Raw genomic sequence first — 23,430 nt, forward strand, 5'->3', positions numbered from 1 at the left:
ACTGTACTACTTCATAGCTGAGTGTGAAGTGGCTAGCCTTTTGACCTCACCACTGCTAACAGAAATTGGTGAAAAAGCAGCTTGGAGATCAAAACAATGCTGCTCTGAAGCAAACTTGACGTCCCTGAACAACTCTGGCCCAAGCTGTTTCACTCCTTATTTGTTGCTCACCTCCCTGCAAACTTTTCACTTGCCACAAAACTAACAGTAGAAGCCTGCTCCGAAATGTTTACTTATATGTTTTTTGACAGTCCCCAAAAAGCACATTATGTGCTGTTAACCCAATGTTACACAATTTCACGTGGCTCCATGGAGCTCTGGGTGGGGTGTGAGAGCTGATGGGAACTGGAGACACGTCATAATTCAGGCATTCTGCTTTGCACCAGAAGGTCTCCTCTTGCTCTAACAGCTTAAAATTCAATAGTTTTTTCCTGCTAACTCTTTACAAACATAGATGGATGGTTGGTCAGCACAAATAAAACTGTGTTTTCCTAATCTGCTGGCTGGTTATTGCTGGTGGTGATTTATATTGCTGTACCACGGCAGAGACAGTACCAAACCAGGATTCTGTTGTTCTGGATACAGTCAAGATATGATGATACAGAAACCAAGACAAAATGGGGAAGATGACAAGATGATTGTGGGTATCTAATTACAAAACCAAGTATTTTTATTACAAAGCATCTGCTATCATTAGATGATGTATTTGAGGTTCTTCCATGGCTATTTTCTACAATTTTATTACAAGGTGTATTGCTCCAATATTAACAGACAGTATAAGAAATAAATGTTTCTGGTGGCTTAAGCATATTACAGGCCGCTTGGCACTCAGTCCATGGCAGATTTTACTCACCAAGAAATTTAATTTCCTAATGTACATTCCCAGTTTCTTTTCGGAAAGAGTATGCAAGGATTAAGCATTTCAACATCACCTTCACCATGGTGAATCACAACGACTTACCTCCACGGCAAAGCATCTCAGTTGCCACCAGAAGCCAGTAAATTGTTTACACCACAAATGGTAACAACATGCGCTTGGAGGAAGGGCCACATTTGGAAACCATCAAAAACCCTGCCCCTTTATTTTGGGGCACATTGGCTGAACTTAGAAATGTGCCAGCTAGCAGCCCTGGAAACTAAAGTAGTTTACTCACGTAGCAGGTAGGCAGCACATGCTGAATCAGTAAAAGGTTCTGCACAGAGTTGCTCCCACGGGTTTGAAAGCCAGCACAGAGGAACCTCCGCTGGGGATGAAGGACTGTCTCAGGCTTCAGCTGTTCCACTGCGGCTGTCTACAGGGGTGATAGTTACAGCAAGCTCTAGTGCTGTTACACACACATCATCTCCCTGCTGCACAAGTGTGCACGCCCTGTCCACGTCTACAGGTGACTGCACACAGTTCCTCCCACAGCCAAAAGACAAGCCCATTTCTGGTCATCTCGAAGTATGCCAGGCTAAATTTTAGCTGTCAATGCACAATGGTTCACACTCTACTATATATCTGAGGTAGGCAAGCAGTATGCTCCTCTTTATGAGCTTCCAGAACCATCCCTTCAAGGCACTTTCCCAATGCATTTCTATACTGCTCTAAAAAATGATACATTGATGTTCACAACTAAGTAAGAATCACAGCAGGACTGAAGCTGCCTCAGAAAGATGCTGGCTGACTGAGGATGAAGTGCTAGGTTTGGACAGTCACTTCAGGTGATCTTTATTTTAGTATTCTGTAGATTAGACTTTTTTTAAACCAAAGCACACACTTCTAAAAAGTCAGACTATCTCAATTACATCATGCAGATTTGCTTTCTTGCACATTTTTTGGATCCTCACACATACCAAGATCCAGCATTTCATCAAGGAGACATATCTATAGGCAATGTTCCTGGCTCTTTGAGACTGCAACATGTTATTTGGGTCATGCACTGTATCTTTCTTTCCCCTTGAAGCCGGTAAAATGTCTGCTTATTTCTGACAGTGAGAGATACCAACACTGAAGTAAAGCCATTTTAAGTAGGAAAATTGTAAATGAGGACCAACTTGCTACTGCACATTCATAATCATCTATAGGCAGTGCTTCTTGAGCTAGTGATGTATTGCACAGGGAGCTAAATTCAGCTCCTACACTTGGCACCATTATAGCTTTGCTAATCTTAACAGGGGTTACCGCAGTCTGAGAAGGGAGTACGTACTCACTAGATCCCACCCACAGGAGCATCCTTGCATGGGTAGAGCTCCCACGCCCACAGAGCTGGAGATGGTATAACCTCACATCACTGCCTTTGTGGAGGTAAAACTGCAATAATAACGCAGCCTTCAGGCCACTTGCTAGTCATGGTGAAATCTGCTTTCAAAGTTTTGCAGGGGATCATTATGCTGATCACTAGTTCTGGCAATATTCCAACACGGGAATGTTTTGCTTTGAAGATTACATAAAACAAGAAAAATCCCAGTAAGAATTAAATCCACATTCTGTCTCATTTGCTAGCAATTAGAATGACGCAAAATCAATATTAATAGTGGGTAACTGCTGATACTTACGAGTAAATATTATTAACTGGATGAGTTCAATACTTCTGAAATATACATTACTTATTAGGGGAAAATATCATTAAAGTTTCTTATCTGGTAAAAAACACATACTTTGCAAAATCACTTTCATGTGATGGAGTGTCCAGAATGACAGCTTCATAAATAAAGCTTTACTAAGCCTTGCTCTTCAGCTTGCACTGGATTATGTGGGTGTCAGCTTGGTCTGTTCCTTGCTGTTCTGAGGGGTGCTAAATTCCAAATACAATCAGTGCTTTCAGGGCTTTATGCTGGGTTGAACAAAAAGCTACAACTATAAACAAATCTAGATCTTCATTTTGAGGCACCATGGTAGGATGAACCTGCAAGTAAGAGCAGAACCCAGTCAAAATAGTTGAGATGTGACCTCTGCAAAATTAATTGCCTTACAGGATAATGAAACAAAACTATAAATTCGTTACCAAAGGAAGGGTAGACATTTGCTGAAACATTCACTGATATCTCAGTGAAAAGTTTGGTAGAACAAATCATTTTGCCAACTGATTGCAAGTTTTGAGTCCATCATAAAACTTGCAGACAAAAAAGTGTGACCCAGTTTCTTGTTCCATGTCTGAACAATTTGCACAGCTCTAAATATAAAACTGTTGATAACATATCCGTGTTTGTTGCAAAGGGAGCATACTTCATGAATTGCACAGGGCAACAAGTTGTGTATTTCCAACCATACCACAAAACCCCACTTGTAAATGACGAGAGGATCAGGCATGGTTTTTCTCCTTTTTTCATACCCACATAGAAATAAACATGAAAGCCCATGCTGAAATTATAAATATATTTGTGTTATTTATAATCATGGCACTACACAGTGAAAATCATGTCATTTTGTTTTTCTTGAATCAGAACGGAATAAGACAGTATTGATACAGAATATCCTCTCACTGTCCTACTTAATTCTGTTTCAGTGTGTTTTCAGCAATAATAACCTTAACAATGGTAGCATTAAGTCACACTGAATAAGCTGTAGAGCTAACAGAAATAAACACTTTTGTCCTGTTTTTGACCTCAGCATGGTGCAAACTCCATTATTAGCCAATGGAGTAACTCCACCGATGTCAGTGAAGTCATACCAATAGTATATCATATTAGACCTGCTGCATAACATCTGCTTCAGCCTAGCATATATAATCATTACACATAGCCCAAATATAGTGCCCCCCTATTGCATATCTCCAAGCACTTGAAAAAGATAATAGTTATGATGATCTTCATTTTCTAGGTAACGAAACTGAGGCACAGACAGATAGTGATTTGCTGAAGGTCTGCTAGCTGATGGCTGTTAGATGGGGACAACACCCAGGAGCCCCAGTTCCTAACCTCGTACCCTACCTGCTGAATCGTATTCCCCCTTAACACACACAGTGTAATTCACTCCTGCCTGCTGGAACATTCAGCACAACAGATACAAGAGATTTAGAACTGCCCATAAAAGAGCATTCATATCAACTGAGCAAGGCAATATTTTAACCAAAGAGTTTTTTTTTAAGAAATAATAGCATTTACAGTAGTTAAATAGATGCTACTTTTTATCAGATCTAATTCTTTTATAATAGCACAGTCCTTAGATTGTTTATTACTGTTACTCATTACTTTAAGCCCTCACAGCTACTCTAGATAATACTTTAAATACACAGAGCTTTAAAAAAATATTTCCGTTACAAATATTTTAAAAATATACTTATCCTAAAAAGCTGTCCATCACTATTCCAAAAATCTCTTGTAATAAATGTCCTTTTTTTAACTGTAACAAAAATATCTACCGTTATATAGAACTACTCATGTTTTGATAAATCTGTAATACAGTCAGAAACATTTTGGGCCAGATTCCACTCTTGTTTATATGGGTGCCAATTTGGATCATGCTGTTCACTTCAGTTATGTTACTCTAGTACCATCAGAAGCAGAATAGAGCCCTTAGTGTTTTAAAGTAACTAAATGGACTGGATACTGCAACAGTTACTTGTGCCTAGCATTACAGGGAAGGGAAATCCTTTACTTCAGTGCCTCTAAAAATGCAAAAGAATGCTATATTTAGTATTTGTGCCATGACCAAAGAGGTGCCAGGCAGCTGCAGTGGATGACTCAGATCTAGAATTGTATTTGCTTATAGAAAAATTTTTTTTTTGCTGAATGATGCCTGCAACTGCTGTCATTAAATGGGGGATGAATGTTTACAGAGAACATTTGTAGAGAGAAAATGCCAACCTTCCTATAATGCTTTCTACAATTCTAGGAATCACTTTAATTGCATTTTGTTACTGAGAAAGTTGTGTGAGCTTAACAGAATCTCCCACTACTTAGATCTAGCAAGGACACTGTTTTACATTGCTTCCTTATTTTCCAGCTGAAACGCCTCCATCTAGGCAGTCCTTTTCAAAGGGCATTTAAAGCAAGCTATTTTGCACTTACAGGAATCTGCGTCTCATCAGAAGGACAATCTGGAAGCTGTTAGTCTTTAAAAACACTGCAAGTTTTTTTTATTTATTTTCCTTTTCCCCTTTTTTGTCCAATCCTCAAATTTAGATGCAGTGTTTAATTAAGGATCATATAAATTAACCTGGTCTCATTGTGTCAGGTTACATACGTAAGCAAAGCTAACAGTCTCAGATGCAAACTGCAATTCCTGCCTGTGACCATCATGAGATTACAATGGATCCTTACACATTGTGATTTCATTTAATTAATGTTTAAAGCTTTTACTGTACTTGTTTTCTTCGTAGACTTTGACTGATGATCTAGTAACTTATAAACCAAGGAAACTTAAGTATACAGACTAAGTTCAGTCCTCACTGTCGTCTTCATCATCATCGTCATCTTTACTGGGAGCACATCTTTGGAAGCAGTGTACTAGAGTTGCCAAGAAGAAGCTTGATAGAATAGCAGCAATTGATACTGCGACTCCAGAGAAGATGATGATAAAAAGGTCCGTCAACGACAAACTAAATTTGCATTCACTAAAGCTGACCTCTGATAATTCATTCAGAAAGATTCTTCTATTTTCTACAGGCAGGGAACACTGGATATCATGGAGACCTGCAAAGAAGAGGAGAAGGAAACAAATCAGCGGAATATTGATGAATCCTTCTGTTGCTCCAGTCAGAGATTCAATGGTTGGAGAAAAGTTTTAGGGTTAATCCTAGGTTTATGAATTTATACAAAATTCAAGCAAAAATGGAACAAAATCTATCACTATCCAAAAGCCATTGCATAACCCCCTTGAGTGGCCCCTGGAAATTAAGTTATTTCACCTTCAGTCCTCCAGGAGGTCATGTAGGATCCGAGACCATGATTTTGAGGATTTAGAAAAGTGAATGTTGAACCCTGGACACATCTAAATCTGGAGGCCTGGAAGCACTTCCCAGCTACTCTATCTGAACACGAATCCTGACTCCGAAACAGGGTAACAGGAATACTGAAGTTCCTTCCACAACTTGGTGCCTTCTACGCTATTTTTTTTCCATGTAGTTCCGAAACTACAGTTGACTTTTTCTTCTGGTCAAAACAACCGCTTAGGTTTAATGGATGCTTGTTTGTCTATGACCTGCTTTCACCTTTTTCACTCTAAGGACATACAGAGTAGCAGATATTATTCCTCCATGCATTACTGAAAAATGCCTAAAGCTGGGTTCTTCATAGTGAAAGCAAAGAAATCCAAATTTAAAATCTGGTGAGAATATAGTTTGATACTGGACAGTAAAAGCAGACAGCTCACTGCATACGCGCAACTCCCTCTTCATTCACAACAGGGAAAAATCAGGAGACTATATTAACAGGGCTAGAATGGAACAAATAATGAAGTGAATTAAGTCTGTATGGCTGCTAGCAAGATAGCTTTTATCTTGCCATTAGGGATATGAATGTAAAGGGGAAATACAAGAATTGTGTAGTAATGACACAAGAACTGCTGCTGGTTTACTTGATACACTTTTACTCTTTGTCTGCTAATGATCACAGAATAGACTCCAGTTTTTGACCCTGCATTTCTGTGTGCACACAGTGTTTCCATCACGCAGCTCTACCATATAACCGTTATGGCATGTTAAATAAGGAGCGTGAAAGTAAGATTTCCTCTGCTTTTGTGATTCCCTTTCGTTTGTGGCTGAATAGCTCTGGCCTATGATGTTTTACTATTAAACCTAGGCTCCTAGGATTAGTGGTACAAACCTGACTGGTTATCTGGATCCAGCCCAGCTGTTACGTTGATTTGAGAGAAATTTTAGCTAAGTCTACTACGGATGCAATTATCACTCTTGACTTACTTGACCTTGTAATGATGATTGTACTAAATTTTGATCCCTAAAAGCCGTCCTGTATCTGTTGTATGTACCTAAAGTTCTATTGCCTTTTCTATTTTCTCATGCTCCTCTCGCTCACAACATAATAAAAGCTACCAGAAGAATAGGATAACAGTCGTCATGCCCAAGGCTGGATAGCTTCCTCTTGGCAAACTGCCACCTGAATACACACGAAATTTTTTCTCTGAGCCTGGAGTGCATTGGCAATGTATACCAGATGGTGAGGCAACTTGCTTTGCAGATCTTGGAAACCTCCTGTCTATGGAACGGCCTGGAAGGTAAAGAAGCCACACGGTTTCAAACATCCTCGGAGACTTTTGGAAACCTGGAACCTGCAGTACATATCACGTCTTGTATACAAGCTGACACACTGGAGCACTTGAGTGTGCCTGTGACTGCACGGATGACTAGACGGAGTACATACTATTGCACTCCATAGCTTGTGACAGAGCTCTTTGTACAAACCCTGCTACTGAGAGAAGTGAGAGTTGTCCCCCAAGTTCATGTGTTTTTTTTTTTTTTCCATCAAGACTTGGGAACAGCAATTCTAAGGGTTAAAGAGAGTGACAAACAAAAGGGGACACAAATGGCTACCCTTCCCTGTTCAGAATCATGAGAAATAAGGGGGAAGTGAAAAGCCATAGGCTGGAATTCCAAGACCTGTGTCTTTTTAATCAGATTTTAAAAAGCAAACAGTTTTCAATAAATCAACATGATGCTAACAGCAGTTACTACTGTTGTGTAGAAACAGCAAGAAAATGAATGTAACATATCACAAACTCATTTGAAGAGGCAGTTCCTTGATAACAGGAAAAGATTATTGCAGTATTTTGGCAGAAAAGCCTGGTCCAAGTAAATATGGCACCTAAAGAAATTCCATTTCACTTGTGGCAAGCACATGAAAAAACCAGGTTTCTATACAACTGTGATTCTGCAAAACAAACCACTATAACAGCTATTGAGACCTCATGAGAACTTCTGTTTTCATAGCAGCTGAGCCATACTCATAGCATGTCTAAAGAAAGAGTGCACAGGTGACCATAAACAACTCCTACTTTTTTTATTTCTGATCAACTGCAAAAGAAACTCTCTAGTGTCCTGCCAGCTTTTACAATGACCTCTGTGCTGGAGCGGCCTTGATGAGCTGGAGTATCAGATCTAAGCTTCCATAAGGAAGGAAGCAGAAAAAGAATATATTAAACATATAAAAAACATCTTAAAAGACAGAAAAAAAAGATTCCAAAAACCCCTATTGTTCTAAGTAGTTCTACATACTGCAGCCTTGCCTCTAGAAATAGCTCAGTATGGTAGTATTTGCCCAGGATCCTAGAGATGGGAAAGTAAGAGTCCACCATTACCAACAGCAGTTTTGCTGTAGATCAAAACCGAGCCTGTGGATTGTGAGCTCTATTCCTATTTCCCAGATGCTTTCATCTAACATCACAACATAGAATACAAATAGAAGAAAATCCGCAATGTGTGAAGTCACTTAGAGGGTATTTCTTGTTATGAGAATCAGTGTACTGTAATGATTTTGAGTCTGATTACACAATAATGAGAAACAAAAAAGCTCCTCTCCATGTAGCCACGGGTACTGGAATCTAGGTCATGTTCTCAAACTAAATAGATTAGATGGGGATTTTTCTACTTGCTTTATTCTGTGACACTCCAATGTGCTAGCTTAGCCTGAAGTTTTTACAGAATTCTTAGTTACTGAAAATAATAGATGCCAACAGGCAAAATACAGCGTCATAAACCAGGAGCCAGTAGAGGCCTTGCTAGCTCCCAGCTATAGTTTCAGCCACCCTGTGTATGCACCTTCTTTTCAACAAGACAGGAATGAACTGACCTCTCCAAGACACAAGGCAGTCTGCTCAAATTCTAATGGAAGCAACCTGGAAGGACTGCAGAGCTCAGTGGAAGCACATGCCAGTGACTGATGGAGAGCAGAACGCTTATTAGTCCATCCTGTTCAGTGAATGTTTTTCTTTGTGTCATGACACTACTGCAAAACCCAATACCATTAACAGAAGCTTTTCTTATGACTGCAAAGAGAATTTGGAACAGACTGTTAATTTGTGACAGTAGTAAGGCTAGCAGCTATATCTCTGGTGGCACAAGGAATTTCTCTTCCAAAGCTAGTGTGGTGGTTATTGCACCAGAGCCTCTAACTGCTTAGCTGAACGCATCGTAATCTGAAGGTCACATGCATGTCTGCTTAAGACAACATATGCACAATACCATTTTACCTGCTTCCCTCCAGAGCACTGTTACTTTCCTTACGTTACTTAAAAGTAGGTTGTCCTTATGACACGAGAATCCAGTGTGTGCGAAGAACTAATGTTCTGTACGCCACCTGTCCTATTAGATTCCTGCCAGCAATAGATCCAGTTTTGTTCTTTGCTTCCACACAAAGTAATCCCAGGTCATCATACAGCCTCTGCATGAACAATGAACAAAAGAATGGCTTATAGAAGGTGATCAGTATGAATTATAAGGTGTGGGTTTTTACCTCTGTGAGATTCTGCTGCATACAGACTGGCTCAATCAAATTACCTGTCCCCACACACAAGACATCCAGAGGACAGGAGAATGCCGTTTACCACTTTAACAACCTGAATGGTATTATTTTTTATAGTTTGTTTGGTTTGGTGCTTTTTTTTGTAGAAACTGTTCAATTTATTCTTCTAAAAAATCAGCCAGGCTTCTTGTAAAATGTATCTCAAAGAAATTTGATATTTGGCTTGGCTACAGCAAGAAAACCTTTAATGATAGTTATATATATATCTCCTTGCTCCCACAACATGTTCAAAGGGTTGCTTCTCCACACCAAACAAATCTGTAAATGAAATAACAAGCTTATGTTGTTTTGGTCAGGGCCACCACATCATCTGTACTAACTCCAGCTGTCCCAAGGACAATGTCAGACACTCTCTTTCTGCTACGTCATCGAAGAAGCAGATGTACCATACTGGCAAACGAATGTATTGCTTGCTTTTAAAAAGGGAATGCTCTGAAGTCCCAGTCAAGGGACAGGTGCTAAATTCTATATAGGCTTGTCTTTTAACACTGAAAACATGAAGATGAAAATATGGGTCTGTACCCTGAGGAATAGACTGTCTAACATGGGAAATCTGAAAATGCTGGAATTCTAGTATCACAAGGTTAAAAGGAGAGGCATTTTTTTCTTAAAAATAAAAAGATCCCTGTGTTTATAAAGAAGCGATGCAGGAGGCTTCCAGGTAGAGTTTCTTTCAATGAAATTCCCTAACAGGCTTTAGAACAATATGACTTTGAGATGCCTTACCATTAGAGGATTATAACTCCATTGAAGTCTAGCACTTCAACCTTGACAGTCAAGCTGCAGCTAGATCCTAATAAACACTTTGCATTTGTTCCTTTAAAGGACTATGCACAGGCCTACTTGTCTTGCAGAGTCAGAGGCTGAAATACTTCCCCTGTAAAAATGAAACTCTTAGAAAATGGATGCAGCCTGAAATCAGTCTTTTTACAAATAAGCAATGATTTCCTTGTAAATTAATGAAAACAGACTGGCAATGCTATAATGGTCTAAGTTATAACTGTACTGATCTTCCCATCTCAAAAAAACCCCACAGAACCTCAGATACCAAGTTTCACCAGCATTCTGCTGGTACTTAGTAGCCAGAATTCAACTGTGTTTCTCCCAGGCACTGTTTGATCAGGAAGTTTCAAACAGGACATTGGCTGGGCCATTGAGTGCATTGGAATTGCCTGCTCTTGGATCTGACGAGAGTTTTCCCTAGATATCTTGACTGATGATGTATTGTATTGTGAGATTTGTTTCATATTCCTCCGGCTACAGACAAGCACCAAGAGGCATTGCTTACTCCAGGTCTACTTGACTCTGTTTTGAAGGATTCCCTGTGTATTTCTGGTTTTGCTTATTTGTAATACCTATGCTAACTATACCTTTTATTGAAGAACTTCTGAAATTCATTACTACTTCAATATTATGGTCTGTCTGTTGTTAACCCTCAGAGCAAGATTTCCCAGCTATAATTTTGTATGCTGACTTAAAAAAAAAAAAAAAAGAAAGAGAGGCCTCAATTCTGTTGGGTCTTTGTAGAGTTCTCTAAAAACAGGTATCAAGAGAAATCATTTCCTAATATTCAGCAATGTACAACAGTATGAGATAATGAAAATGCCCACTCATACATACACTGCTACATATAGGAAATCCATCCAGAATATCTGAAGCCATAAACATTTAATTGAGCTTAATGCATATGTGTTCATTAGTATCTATGCAATAAATATAAGAGCACAATAATATGCTTTTTTTTTTTTTTTTAGTAAAATTGGTATTTGCCCTTTTGGGTGGGATCTGGCTGTTTCTCATGTTGCTGAATGTAGTTTACACAGACTTGAAATGTTTAAATGTGGCATTTTATTTCTTGTATGGTGTTTTGCCTTCAGCTATAGTTCTCTTTAGTCTACTTAAACACTGTCACTAATGTATTAGATGCATTAATAAGCCGTGACAGAGGCATTGCCTTGGAAGAGATACGAAACTTCATTTGAAATAGCCTCAAGCTTTCAGAACAGTCAGGCTTAAAAAAACCCTGAAGCCTAGATTTAGGTCCCCAAACAAAACTTTTTATGGCTAAGTGCCCTAGAGTCGCACAGATCAACATTAGAGGGTACTTAACACTTTGTCCCAATGCCTAAATATAAAGTTTAACATTAGGTGTCCAAATCTGCAAATGCTGTCCTCACATCTTCAGATCTGTGAAAGACGGAAGTACTCCCAAAAACCTTAAGATGGAAGAAACAGAGTGAAAAGTCAGGGGCAGTCAGATCATTTCACTGAAAATGACAAGGATATCAAATTATATATTTATATATGTATATATATAGAAACAGATTTGATATGCTTGTTAGGGAATCTAATTTCTGTTAGGAGTTTCTGCTTGAACCTAATAAAAGCTGCTGAATGTGTGAAATGTCTTAAGGCTTTTATTCTTTTCCAAAAAAAACAGATATGTTCTGTACTAGTGATGTGCTAGCATGTGCACAATACTCGGGGAAGAACTGAATGGCTGTAACAGATAGAACAGCCTGTCCCTTTTAGCTGAAGCTTGCTCTGGCTCTATATTAGTACGTGAAGTTAAGGCAGCCTTCTCTACGTAGCAGATGAATAAATAGGTACTGATAAAGAATGGTAAGCCAAGAGGATTTACAAAATGCTCAGTTGTTTCACTGGCTTTTAGTTAGGTTAGAAGGCCAAATGAAACCTGTACTCTCATATAATTATGACGCTTTGTTTTGAAGACAATGTTTAACATTTTCAGTGAGCCCAGGGCTACTATAAAGGCCTGGACTAGTGAACTAAGATATTATTTTATTTATTAAGTTTAGCAATAGATCTTAGATTGGAATGTGAGTACAGAAATCGCCCGATAAGCGAGATGATCACCTCAGGACAGGCTTACAAAAATCATTCCATTCTCCTCACTACACTGATTCACTTCTGAATCTCATACCAACTTTCATTTAGCACTGAATTCAGCCCAAGTTTCCTGTTCCAGAAGGCTGCTTACAGTCTTATTTTCACCTGCTCTTGCTTTTTTCCTACCTGCTCTCACTGTCAACCTTCTCTCCTACTCTTTTGCTTAGACAGTCTTTAACCTGGAAATATGCCACTTCACCAGAATTTACCTACCCGTCAATATTGAGGAGGTACTAGCTACCAAAGTCTTGAACGTAGCTAAACAGCATTTGTATCAGTACTGCCACTAAAAACCCCTATGAGTATCTTAAAAATTTGTAGTCTTGTGCACACAACTTTCTAAAGTGGAGCAACATTTGGCCACATGAAGAGGAAAGCATGATCCTAGCTACAGCCTTCGTATTGTGACATGGAATTCACTGCCACTAATTAAATTTCTTCCAGTAAAGTTCAGCGATTTCCCTTGTTTAGCATACAGTTCTGCAAGTGGACGTAGTTCTGTCTTCTTCAGGCTTCTTGTACCAATTCTGCTTGTGGTGTGCATGTAACCGGGAGCAGTCAGGAGGATGGTGCACTGACACCCTGCCAGCCAACTCCGTCTGTAACAGGGAAGTCTAACACCGAGCACAGATCCTCACTTCAACTGGGGCTACTTTAATTTCAAAGATTCAGAACACCTATTTCCTTTATTTATCACACAAGCAGCACAAATCTATTTGGAATTCTGTCACTGACCAATTTTGAATGAATTTTTCAAGTCTTTCTGGAAGTATCAGCGTACACTGGCTACTCAAAAGTGCTCAATCTAAACCTTCTCATCAAATTGCTAAAAATGTTTCTAATGCTGTTTTAATAGAGGGCAGCATAATTTTTCATTCTTGCAATGGACAGTGTGAAACTTAAGAGTATGTATTGAACACAAAGGTAGAGAAAACACATTACATCTAGCATGAAAAGCACAGACACCAACTATTTCTTGCAATTCTATAAACTGTACACAACTTCCCAAAAAGGCTGACACCAAGACAAAAGAAAAAGGAACAAGCAGAATGAGGGCAAGATGACAGAAAGGAGACACCACAGTCACACTCCAAGGAATACTTTAACTCTAATTAAAGGTAATGTTAAAAATGCATTAGTCATTAGCAAACAAGGTCACAGGCACAGCTGCTCAAAGCACGTTCACAGAAAGTAAAAATCTGCAACAGATCCTGACAAAGCACTTCAATGTGGCCATTGCAGACTAATTGTATTTCCTTTTGCTACATGCTTTTTATCCAAATCCAGTGCCTTCATCGAGATGGGATCCTCAGAGGAGTTCAAGAAATGTCTTTTGCAGTGCTATACACTAATTTAACAGCACCTTTCACTAAAAATTTATTCCAAAGCCATTTGTTTTTAAACACTGAAATGGAAGCATTTATATACCTCAGTTCTGCAGGGCATGTGCACCAGCAACAACCTTTTACTGGATAAGCCTTGAGTTTCAAACAGTATTACTAGAAAAGTAGGTTAAGAGATGAGGCAAGAAAGGAAAAGTGCATTTTTAGCCAAGACAAAATGCGATACAGAACAAGCTCTAAGAGCAGAAGAAAGCCCTTCCAAATAGGAGAAGTTACTCAGTATATTTTTGTAGGATTCCCAGCTTGCACTGAAGCAGAAAATACAAGAAAACTCAAAAAAAAGAATGCCAAATTTCCTTAGACTTTACTGAATTCAAAATTTTGAAACATTATGCCCCAAAATGCTTTAACTCAACCTATAACCTATCTTCCCTTTATTCAGTACCTCTCTGGCTTTTAATGATATTTTTCTTGATTTCTTCTGTCAGAGTCCAAACAAACTCTTCTTCCTCCTCTGCTTTCTTCAGTTCTCTCTTTAGAGAACTTCAGCCTTGTCAATCATTTTTTGCAAAATTCAAGAAGATGGATCAAATATAGGCAAGCAGAGAATAGAACATAACAGCATACACCTCAGACATACGATTTCCTTGAATCCTTTGAATAATACATTTAAGATCAACTTACACCTTTGTTCTTTGAAGGTATTTTTTTGTTCTAAGAGTCTGCATGCCCCCCATGGAACAAAACCTGCCATGAAAGTTTTTACACCTATATTTGAGGGGACAGAGATCTTAGAACAACTTTTCTATTTCCAAAAAATTATCCAATATTCTTGATCTCCATTATCCTCCTAATGGGAAGCCTTTAATATGAATCATTGGCCACCACGCTGCTGTTCAGGCATAAAAAATGCCTATAAAATCAAACATCCTTCCACAGAAAATCTTTAAGTTTTATAACTTGACCATTTCGACCCATAGTGAACACTATCTTCTCTAGTAAAAAGAACTGTTATACCTTCTCCATTTATCACCATTCCACTGATCTTCACAGTTCCTTGATCTACTTTGCATTACACTAATTTGTTTTTAATCAATCAATAATCAAATCAGAGGGGAAGAAGTGTGGTTTGGTTTTAGAGTATGATGAAAATGCTGGGTTTGATATCTCTTTACGAGTATAAAAACATGTTTGCTGTTTAAAAGTGCTGACTTTGATTGCAGGTAAAGTGCTGAGTTTAATTGCAAAACTTTTAGTGCAGTTTGTTTAGTAAGTCTGCCTGTAAAACTGGCATGCAAGAGTATTCACTTACTGCCAATTAAGCCTTTATTTAGAAATTTTGGTTAGATGAATAAACACTGGGATCTGTAAAATGATTTAAATCCCAGCTGTTTGTGCGACACGACAAGTTAGATGTGCAAAGGCAGCTGAGCTGGGAAGACGCTTTACAGTCAGCTAGTCAGCCAGGTCAGCATAAGTTATAACTTTACAAGCTATTTCTGGTAGCATGCCAGAAAGAAAATGGACCTGGCTTTTGCAAAACTAATGAGTTGAAGTACGGCTTTTGTTCAGATCACTGAGTTCTCCAGAGGCCTTAATTACAGAGGCAGAGAGCTTCAGGATCAACTATTGAGATTTCAGTTCACACCGACAAAACTCAAATTTTTATATCAACTTTGTATTTCTTTTGCAAAAAACAATGCTAGCTTTGACTAACATTCCATTTTACTGCGGTGCTAAAATTGAAAGGTGGAGCAGTGGCTGGGCTTAGTAAATAGGTAACAGCTTGAGTGGTTTCTCTCAGACACACAGAGAGGATACATTAAACTTTTCTAAGTTTCCTTCAGAATGAATGCCCAGAACCTAAATCTATCTGTCAGTGTATTTCTCCCAGCCATTTATCTCCTGTTTCTTGCTACCAGTTCTGAATCTCGAGGGACTGCTATGCTACAGTGCCACTGGCAAACTGCAGCCCTGGACCCTAGTTGACCCACAGATTTTTCGGAAGACACTTCTCTTCTGCTTTGGCATATCCTTCCTTGTCTAACCCGCTGTGAAGCATCTCAAGTCAGCACAAGGCACGCAACAGTGTACAGAGCCCTTAGTTCCTTTGCAGTGCTTTATACTTTTCATGGAAGGACTGGGGATCACCGATGCAAGTTTACTGTCCTTCACACTTGTTTCCCTTCTCAGGAATCCCAGGTTACAAAGTCTGCCATTTAAAGGCTAGGGAACTTCAATCCACCACAGAACCATTCTGTACTGCTTATCACAGTTCATTCCTAAAGAAAGACGGCCAACTCCTTTTTCCTTCCTGCTGTTGTTTCCCATTTGTATAGGCCATGCAATGCAAATGCTTGAGCTGTGGCACAATTATAAAGGAAAAGTATGCAGCCAAGATAACTAATCTGTTTTCTTGGGTCCTGAAAATGTATCCCTTTCTTTTTCTTTTGCAGTATTTCCAGACATAATGCCTGCTGCCCTACTTATCTTGACATCTTTTGCTGCAAGAATACTTGTGTCTCCAGCCTTACAGCAGTATGGTGAGGAAGCCAGGGAGTCCGAATGCCAAATCTCTTGGTGAGCTGCTCCTCCCACCCCTCACACGAAAGGCCAGACAAACATGGCTTTGGACAAGTACAACCAGACAAGTAATGCTAATGTGATGAGTTCCTAATGGGTATAATGTTGCAACATCATTAAAAACTGGATATAAAATGCAATCAAATCATAATTCTAAGAATTAGTTTTACACTGACTTTCCAAAACTTGTTTTGAAAGGCACTCAATTGTGGCCATACTGTTTTACAATGTCATTGAGGCAGTCTTTCCTTTTTGGGTTTACTTTTGCCCTCACCTTTGTGAATAACGTTTTTTGCTGGTTTATTAAAGGAGACAGCCAGTATTTTTGTGGCAGCAGCTCACAAGCAATGAAAAGGCTGACTTTGCATGCTTTTCTGCATACGTGCACTAGATCTCACTGTTATGACTGGCTGCAAAGACATCAGGGGACTTGCTCCTGGGAACAAATGCAAATTGTTTGCTTACGCCATGTCGGGGGGCAGGGGACAGCTCTGATAAAACCAACCATTTGAATATTTGCTCCTTCCCTCCTTGTCTTCCCAAATCAGACTGAAAGTTTGGAAGATCCAGACCAACTAGTACTTTTTTAGCTATTTGGCTGAAACACAACTGTGGATGGGAGAAAACACTGTGAGAAAGCATCTCTTAAGCTTGCAAGACAATGGGGAACACCAGCAACACTGCTGGAAAGCTCAATCACTTGAGATTTCCAGACATAAGTTCAGGTACACTTTAAAACACTGATAGGGCAGAATAGAAAAGGGAGATGAGCTTGGACAGATGCCCAAACTGAACAGACTCATTCTGGATAAAGGGGAAGGAGCTAGACATTCATTAAAAGAGATGGAAAGCACAGGGAAAGCAAATTGATGTTCAGAATAAGAGATGGGCAAATACTTGGTTTAAATAGAGCAAACTTTAGCTAAAGCATCAGGAAAGGTGGGAGAACAGGCCCAAGTTTGGTTTAGAAAGAATGAAGATGAAAGTTTCACTGAGGCAGACAGGAAAAAACCCAATACTTCTTCCTCAGATGACTTCTTCCTTACAACAGCTGTTTTACAGCTAAGAATATTTAGGGCAACCTAAGTGAGTACACTAAAAAAATGCTACCCAAGGTCATGAGCACAAGAACAATAACTGACTACAGACTCTGACGATCAAGGAGAGAAACGACCTCTGAAATTTGTAGGCTCACTGTGTTTCTCCCTTTTTGTCTGAATTCAAAGAAACAGTTACTTGACCTCAGCCTGTTCACCCGAGCTCTTTCTCCCCCAGCCTTTCAGCTCTCACCATCTTCTGCACAGACACCCCTGCCTCAGACACTGCCCAGACACCAGAGATCTCGTGTCAAGGAACACTTGCATACCCTCTGTAGCCCTTACAAAGTTTTTCGGCTCCAAGCCGTTTGCCTGCTGCGAGCAGCTGGGCGGCTCAGTGGCACGAGTTTATGCCCCCCTGCTTGTTGGGAGGCATGAACTGTGAGATGATCTCTCGCTAAGCCGGATTAAGAGAGGCTTTGGCGTCAGGTGGGAAATAGGGAGCAAGAGTCTGGATTCCCTGTACACAGCAGTTTTAATACTTTCCACCCCCGCACCCCACCCCCGGCTTTTCTGAAAATTGCTGGCGCAAATAACAGAATTCTATGTCCTGCATTTTGGGGTGTTCCAGAGCCATTTCAATTTATTCCTAATATTGGAAAAAGTGCTATTTCACTGAAAAGACCCAAAATGAAGCTACTGAAGAGAGTTTCAAACATGAGGTATCACACACAAAAAAAAAAAAAAAGGGCTGACAACCACAATTGCATAAAACAGGGATTTAACTCTTCTGTAGCAGCTTTACAGCTGATCAGTAAAATGAGAGAAAAATTAGTTTTCCTAAGGAGCTGGCAATGTTTAGCTGCTCAAAGGGCTTATTGTAGAAAATATATTTACCAGAAAGAAAACGAAGTCTGGAAGAGAACCAGTTCTGGGCTGAACGAATCTGAAAAGGCTCTTTCACTGCCTACGTAAGTTTAGTGTATAAATCAAAATTATTAGGGCTTAATTTTCAAATTTTATTTCTCAACTGGGAGGAGGACCTGCTGCTAAAAGGAACCCAACATCATTTTAATGGAGTCATTTGCTGAAAGCATGCAATTAACATTTTGACCAAAACGCAGTTTGGGTCCCTGCAGACAGCACCCAGACAATTTGACCAAGAACCCTCCTTCCCTCCAAGACACACATACAGAGAAACGTACACGCGGCACGGTAAGCCACCGAGCTTTACCTTTCTGCAGCTTAGACGCATTGTCCTGTATCCAGCTGAAAAGACTGGCAAAGTCACAGTCACAGACCCAGGGGTTGCCCTCTAAGCGTATAGTCCGCAGAGAGGGAAGCGCTTCTAGGGCTGCCACATTGAGGCTCTGTAAGTTATTGTCATTCAGTTCCAACACTTGGAGCTGTTCCAGGTTCTCAAAAGCAGCCTCATCCACATCCACCAGGTTATTGTTTCCGAGGCTCAATTTTATCAGTTTTTCTGCTGATTTGAATATCCCAGCATCAAGCTGTGTTAAATTATTGTAGCTTAAGTCTAAATACACCAGTTTGGTAGAACTGCTAAAAGTTCCCTCTTCTAAAGAGGTGAGGGAGTTATTCCTGAAGTCCAAATAGACTAGATCTCCATAAAATATAAAGAAATCAGCTGGTATCGCCTGAATGTTGTTATCAGCTATAAGAAGTTTCCGTACATCCAATGGAAATGGATTAGGAACACTTGGGAGTCCTTGATCCCGGCAATCTATGGTGTGGTAGTCCATACAGCTACAGACAGCAGGGCAAAAATGACCCATGGGTAAGAAAAGCAGGCAGGCAAAGACAGAAAAAGGCAGAAGGTAGAAAGGAAAGCATGGCAACATCGTCAAGGATTTGAAAGCTGTGATGAGCACCACTTCTAGGAGAAAGACATTTTGCTCAGCTGAGCAGCAGTGCCTGGTACTTGTGTGTGTGTGTGATTGTATCCAGGAGATCACGTATCATCACAGATCCGATAGCAGCAGGCTTGGCAGGGGGAGGGAGAGCGACTGAAGAGGGAGGGAGGGAGGCAAATGTGAGGATTTACACTGTCAGAATATTCTAATGCTGCAGAGTGTAAGGGAAAGTGATGATTGGGTAAACGGAGGATCTTTCAAAGGACTCCCTTGCTTTTGCGAGCTAAAAAAAGCTGAGAGCCTGTTTGCATATTTGCTGTATATTCCAGCAAATGGAAAATCACACCTGATCCTGTGACTCCGACAGCAACAGCTTATGCTTAAAAAGCCCTTCAGGTAATAAACCCTGATGAAATCACTTCTTTGGATTTTTCGCATGAGCCTCCATCAAGGTGACCAGTTCCCCCCAGAAATGCAAGCGAGGGTCAGGGAAGTACCCTGGCTGACTGCTAGGGACAGCTTTCCCTTTCATTTGTAAAACAGGGAGCAGAAGAGCAGCAAGGGCGGGGGGGGGGGGGGGGGAGGGGGGGGGGGGGGGGAGTCCAAAGACAAGGAACACTGACTTGTGCTGTTTCTGGATGCCTTCTCAACTTTTAGAGCAAATGTTAACATTTAAACATGACTCATTACCTTTTCACCAAGAAGTATAACCTACTATAACAACAACCAATATGGTCTCCAAAGTGAGGGGTTTTTTTCTTCCTGTATTAATGACCAAAACAGCTACTTTCTAATACAGCACCAGTAATGTCTGTTGGGCTACATAAAAGTGGAAACTGTGGATCAAATCTTCAGCTAGTTAAAACTGAACAGATTTTCCTCATTTTCAAGGGGTTGAAATACTTGACAATCAATCTGCCTGTCTCCCATGGGACACCAGAGATGATTTTGCAACAAGGCATCTATTTTTCTGACATCCCCAAATCCACACCCAGAAAGGCAAGTCCTCTGCCAGCTGCAAGCTTAACTTTTAACTCCATCCCTCCCTCTTTGTGGACGTTGTGTAAGCAGACAGAAATGGGACTCTAATGCTTGGGCCACACCCATGCGCTAGAAGGAAAGATTTTTCTGAAGAGACAAATTGTTTGGGTGCATGTGTCCTGAAGATGAGAGCACAAACTTAGACACCTTTGGAAAGTTCATTGCTAGGTCAAAGAGGCCAGTAATCTCGATTTAAGGTCATATTTCATAACTGAATTCAGAGTATCTTTCATCCAGGACAGTGTACAAAAATTTCCTTCTAAGATAGCCTATCCTCCCAAGATACCTGCATTTAAACTCAAATACTGAAAGCAGTATTATCACCCTCTCCTTCACTAAGTTGTAGAATAGTAATAATAAGTATGTAGAAACACTGAACTGCTGGGAGGGAATGAAGAAGGAGCCAGACTGTTCTCAACAGCACCCACTGACAGAAAAAGAGGCTATGGGCCGAGATTAAAAACCATCTGAACACAAGAAAATACTTTTTCACTGGGAGGGTGGTCAGACACTGGAACAGGTTGCCCAGAAAGGTTGTGGAGTCTTCATCTGCAGACATATTCAAAACCCAATTGGAAAGAGCACTGGGCAACCTGCTCTGACTCTGCTTGAGCAGGGGGAATGGACTAAATGATTTCCAGAGGTCTCTTCCAACCCCAGCAATTCTGTGAAAAGAACATGCCAGGAAGGGTTATACCTTTGAACACCTCTCTCAAATTTTGCAACACACCTTATTTCTAATTCACAGAGTCTTTAGCTAAACCACCTTGAATCAGCCTCTAGATCCTTCCCACAAACACTCATCCTGCTCCAGGTAACTTTCGTATCTTGAATTACTTTCAAAACACCACTAAGAAAGAAATGGACAAAGCTGCCTCTATAAATCACTAGGCCAAAGCCCAATTAAATCCCTGAGATGATTATTTAAAATATTTACCTTTAGAGGAAGTTGAAATTTGATAGGCTACCTCTGCATGAAAAAAAAAACCACCAAGCAAAATAATTCTTCTGGTCAGGCAGGATTCAATGAATCAGCATCAACAAGTAACTGCAACTGGTATTTCTCACGCAGAACTGATTTTTTTAAACTTTTAAGGCCATATCTTGCAAACATTTGCTCCTGCTGTAATTTACAGGCTTTCTGCCCCTAATTCAATTAAGGCATAAGGTCAGAGATAAAGCTGTTCCTAGCACTTTTAAGCAGAACTGACTTGATATTTTGTAGTAATGATGACCTTACACATAGAGATCTACCTCTCTATTTAGTGACATTATCAATACACAGGACTTAAGAGCTCCTGGGGCTCCTGCTGTGCAGAGCCACCCTTCTATCAAACACACAGAATCAGACTCTGACATTTTCTTTTCAAAGAAGCCTCAGAATTACTATGACTATTTCACAGATGGGAGACTACAGACAATAAGGCACAATCTGTGAAAGATCCAAGAACATGTTAGTGGCAGGGGTAGGAACAGGACTCTGCTTCCCTAAAAATTCCACCAGCCCTTGCTCAAACTACCACTCCTTCCTGTAAGAAGCAGACCTTCCTTTTGCTCCGCTGCTCCTGTGTATTCTTTACATATTACCCCCTGTAGGGAAAGCGCCGTAAGCAACACTGTCTTCACGGCTTAATCTGCACACTCATACACAGTTTGCAATTTCTCTACAGGATCTGTGGAGCTTTCCTGTCTGAGATGTTTGCGAAGGGGTTGGCAGGGATTACTGTCAGGATCTGGATATTTTAGGATAGGTATCCTGTAGGTTTGTCAAACATCAGCCCTGCTCCCACAGCATCCAGGCAAACAGTTCCACTGCCAACGTGTAACAGCACTGATCTCCAGCTACACACGACTGGCAGCAGTGCCTGCTGCCACAGGCCACCTGCCATGGTCCAACACCTTTCTCTTGCCCTCTGATTTCAGAGAGTTTCTTCCCAACCCGTCTTTCTCTGTATAACATTTCCTGTTTCATTTCGTCTGTTCAGCTTTATTCATTCCTTAGCTACTGCATATTTCTGTAACTCATCTGTTTGCCTCACACAGAAATTCTCTTCAATCACCTTTTTGAAGCTCCGTTCACTTGCCAGACATCACAGCCAATTTTGGATACCAGGAAAGAGAATCTGCAAAACTTCTTACCTAATAAGATATTACAGCTTTACTTCTTCAATCTTTTATTTGTGCCAGCGAGTCACAGTAAGCTGTACCACTACAGAGGGCGTTTAGCCTGCTGTCTAAGAGCAGAGCACCCTCTTGTGCCTTGCGGGACAGTGGGCATCCCACGACCACCACGGCCTCTCCCGACACACTGTTAGCAGCTCTCACCATACTCCTGTAGTCTGCCTGTACTCCGAGCTACACTTCTCCCTCTTCGGGCGGCCTGTGAAAGAAACCCTAGTCACTCCACACAGGAAAATAAAAGATAAAATCCAGCTGGTGTTCCTGAATGCTAGTTTTAGAGAGGCATATGGTTAGACAACAGAGGTGTCGCAGAGTAGTAGGCAGGCTTTGGACTAAAACAACAAAGACCCAGCTTTCCATTCCTTTAATTTTCTCTTCAGGATACTACTAAGAAACCACTAAAATAAAACAGGGAGTGACAAATCACACTGGTCCTGGATCTTTTCTGTGCTTGCAGTACTGGATCACAGCAAGCAGTAGGAAACTAGCAGAAAAACCATTCACTTCTTTGCCTAGCGAAGTAAGAAACAGCTTTGTGGAAAAATGACATAATTTCATCTTTCCCTTAGAAACTTCCAGCCCTCCCTTTAGAAGTGCTCAAAACTTCCCAAAAGAAATTGAATAATGGAAAAGAAAAGAATGAGCAATCATAGTACAGACACACATGAAGGATTTGGATCTCCGCCAATAAATCCTTACTTACAAGAGACTGAAACTGAAAACTGTCCATCTTCATTCATATTTTTGAACAGCTATTTAAGCATATTTTTTCCATGAAGGAAGGTATTATTCCAGGCTTATGCTTCATTAAGATAAATGTCATGTCCAAGGCTGCTGTACCAGGTGCAACGATTGCAAAGGGTTTTCCTCCTCATTATCATACATTAGCAATGTGTCATGCAAACCAATGTTCAAACATGAATGACTAACAGAATGTTCATCAATTAATCAAATGCTGAAATCAAGCGCTAAAAAGCATCTCTAAACAGAAGTCCCATTTTT

General features: G+C 40.2%; 1 protein-coding gene across 5 annotated transcripts in view; it reads right to left on the reverse strand.

Moving 5' to 3' along the window:
• Positions 1-647: 647 nt before the first annotated feature.
• Positions 648-23,430, reverse strand: part of LRRC38 (leucine rich repeat containing 38) — a 70,753-nt gene continuing 47,970 nt past the window's right edge. Inside the window, exons 1-4 of one of the 5 annotated variants that reach the window (XR_012765695.1) lie at positions 18,567-19,321; positions 5,549-5,616; positions 2,641-2,888; positions 648-1,292 (exon numbers count right to left, since the gene is read on the reverse strand). Coding sequence is in view for 1 of the 5 variants with exons in the window: in XM_009937985.2 (XP_009936287.2) it covers positions 5,363-5,616; positions 18,567-19,194 (882 nt within the window). In the remaining 4 variants the exon portion in view is untranslated. Of the gene's footprint in view, positions 1,293-2,640; positions 2,889-2,932; positions 5,617-18,566; positions 19,322-23,430 lie in introns of those variants that run through there. The other 4 variants (XR_012765698.1, XM_009937985.2, XR_012765696.1 and 1 more) reach the window with 4 other exon arrangements.

The sequence above is a fragment of the Opisthocomus hoazin genome, chromosome 16, assembly GCF_030867145.1.
Source record: "Opisthocomus hoazin isolate bOpiHoa1 chromosome 16, bOpiHoa1.hap1, whole genome shotgun sequence".
NCBI classification, from domain to species: Eukaryota; Metazoa; Chordata; class Aves; order Opisthocomiformes; family Opisthocomidae; genus Opisthocomus; species Opisthocomus hoazin.